The 2,639-nt window shown below is 40.6% G+C and overlaps 1 protein-coding gene across 1 annotated transcript; it reads right to left on the reverse strand.

Moving 5' to 3' along the window:
• Positions 1–1,092: 1,092 nt before the first annotated feature.
• On the reverse strand, positions 1,093–2,639 carry LOC111890630 (uncharacterized). The gene is made up of 3 exons (XM_023886731.2): positions 2,048–2,639; positions 1,781–1,933; positions 1,093–1,682 (listed from the first exon to the last, which is right to left on the reverse strand). The coding sequence occupies exons 1-3, from the start codon at positions 2,637–2,639 to the stop codon at positions 1,093–1,095; spliced, it is 1,335 nt and encodes a 444-aa protein (XP_023742499.2).

The raw sequence follows: 2,639 nt of genomic DNA on the forward strand, positions 1-2,639 counted from the left end.
TGTTTGGGTCCCCTAGTTATGACAGCTGATTCTACACTTCCGGTAACAATCCGGTTGCTTCGGTATTTTTTTTCATTATGATTTTTCGTTTTTCCACTTCATGGAGCACTTGTATGTAAAGAGTGTCATCATCTCGTACATTTTTTTTTTGTTTTTTTTTTTGTTTTTTTTTGTTTTTTTTTTGTTTTTTTTGTTTTTGTTTATTTTTTTTGAAATGCATGAATGAACCTAGTGTACAACTCTACCCCTCCCCAAGCTTAAAGATAAGCATCGTCCCCGATGCTTGGAGAGGGCGGAACAACCTATCTAATCACCAAAAGGTGGTGGGGGATGGTAGACCGGTTGAGTAAGAGTCTAAAACAGTCACAAGTGCACACGTATTGAATTTTAAAGCAAAATATGAACGATTAAAGATATGGAAAGAATTTACCGAATCGTTCTTGGAGCCTTGCAGTTGGTGGTGAGAACCTCCCCAAGCTTGCCTACATAAAGTATCAAGCCCTAAATCACAAAACAGATTGTGAAAGTTTCGGACCTAGGGGTTCTTGGAAGAGAGAAATTGTTTTGGGGATGAGTTATGGGTGAATGGGGGTGATAAAAACCGAGTTTTAGACTTAAAACACATTTGTTCAACAGTTAACACGTCCCATGTTCTTTTAGTGTAAAATCACACGGCCCGTGTTGGGGGTTTAAACTTCTGCAAATGGCTGAACACGACCTGTTTTGGGCATAAGGTAAAAAACACACGGGCCGTGTAGCCCTCTGACTGTGAAAATGTTTGCCTCGCTTGAACACGACCCGTGTTCAATATAAGGCAAAAATGACCACGGGCCGTGTACGGCTCTGTTTGCCACTTCCCACTTTTTGAACCCAAAAATTCCCTCTAATTCAAACGAAATGGTTTCGCATCCCGAGGTCCGTTTGGTGATTTAAAAACATGCTTAAATGCATTTGGAACATTAAAAACCAAAAACTTCAAAAAAAAATGGAGATTGTTTTTAAAGAAATAACAGAAATACCCCGGGTTGCCTCCCGGTAAGCTGCCCTTGTTTTAAGTCGTTGGCTCGACTTTGCCCCCACATATGCTTCATTCTAAGTATGTGGGCCTCCCCAACACATCAATCTTCTTGCCACCTCCTTCAACGGAACCTTCAACCTTCCTTTGGCTTTCTTTTTGCGCATAAACCAAAAAGGACTTAACCTTTTAATATCAGAGATTGTCCACTCAATCCTTTTTTGGTATTTGTTCAGCATGGTTATCAACTCACTCTCTTCCTTCTTCGATAGTTTATTTGAGTTGATGACCGGTTGAGTGCTCTCCTTCTCGACACGTATTAGCTTTAAAGGGTCCGGTGGAGATTTTGCTCCCGGATCTAGTGCTTGTTCCACCGGTAGAAGGATTTTGACTTTGGTGGATGGCTTGGGTTTTATATCATCACTCCTCACATGCTTCTTGTCATCAATAAACTCCAAACTCTCCAACACCTCATTGTCCATATCGACCTCCTTTGCAAGCTCTTTGGCTTTGTCCCTGTCAAGTTTTCCTTGCAAAACTAACTCTAGAAATTCATTGTTAGACAAACTTAAACCCTTTTTAGTTAAGGGCTCGATCAAATTCACAAAATTGACGGATTGAACCTCGGACGGAACTTTTTTTGCTTCATGAACATTGAAGTTGATAACTTAACCATCGAATTCATACTTAAAGTTCCATTATAGACTTCAATTTTTGTTTTGGAAGTTTTAAGAAAAGGTCTACCTAAAAGTATGGAACTTGAACTTGGAGAGTCATCATCTCCCATATCTAAGACATAAAAATCAGCCGGGAAGATAAATTCATCGACTTGCACTAACACGTCCTCTAGTACACCCTTTGGGTGTACCAAAGACCGGTCGGCAAGTTGGATGATCACACCAGTTTTGCTTAATGTTCCTACACCAATTGATTTGAAAATAGAATATGGTAGGACATTTACAGATGCACCTAGATCGAGCATGGCTCAGGGTACATGAAGATTCCCCAATTTGCAAGGTACGGTAAAGACACCGGGATCCTTGCACTTCGGGGGCATCCTCTTTTGCAAAACCGCGGATACATGTTCCCCAATTGTTACGACTTGATTTCCTTTTAATTTCTTTTTAGATACACAAAGATCCTTATCGAACCTTGCATATCGAGGTACCTTCTTGATGGCCTCGAGGAGTGGAATGTTGATTTGAACTCTCTTGAGAATTTGCATGATCTCATTCCCCTCCCGTTCTTTCTTCGTGCTCTTTAATCTTTTGGGAAATGCAGCAGGTGTGGCTTTAGACTCAGTGATGAAGGGCTTCTTTTCGATTGTTTTCTCTTCCTTCTTCTCTTCTTTGGTTGCCTCTTCGACCACTATTTCTTCTTCCTTTTGATCAACCGACACTTTTGGACCATCATAGCTCTTTCCGCCTCTCAATGTGATGGCACACATGTTGTGCCTTGGGTTTGTTTCAGTTTGTGCAGGTAAATTTCCTTGAGATTCTAATTTGCTTACGGAAGTAGCAAGCTGTGAAACTTGTTTCTCTAAGTTCTTTATGCTTGATTTTGTCTCTTGTTGGAAAGCTTGTGTACTAGTCGCCAAACTCTTCACTATGTCCTCTAAGGACAT

Source organism: Lactuca sativa, chromosome 5 (assembly GCF_002870075.4).
Source record: "Lactuca sativa cultivar Salinas chromosome 5, Lsat_Salinas_v11, whole genome shotgun sequence".
NCBI lineage: Eukaryota > Viridiplantae > Streptophyta > Magnoliopsida > Asterales > Asteraceae > Lactuca > Lactuca sativa.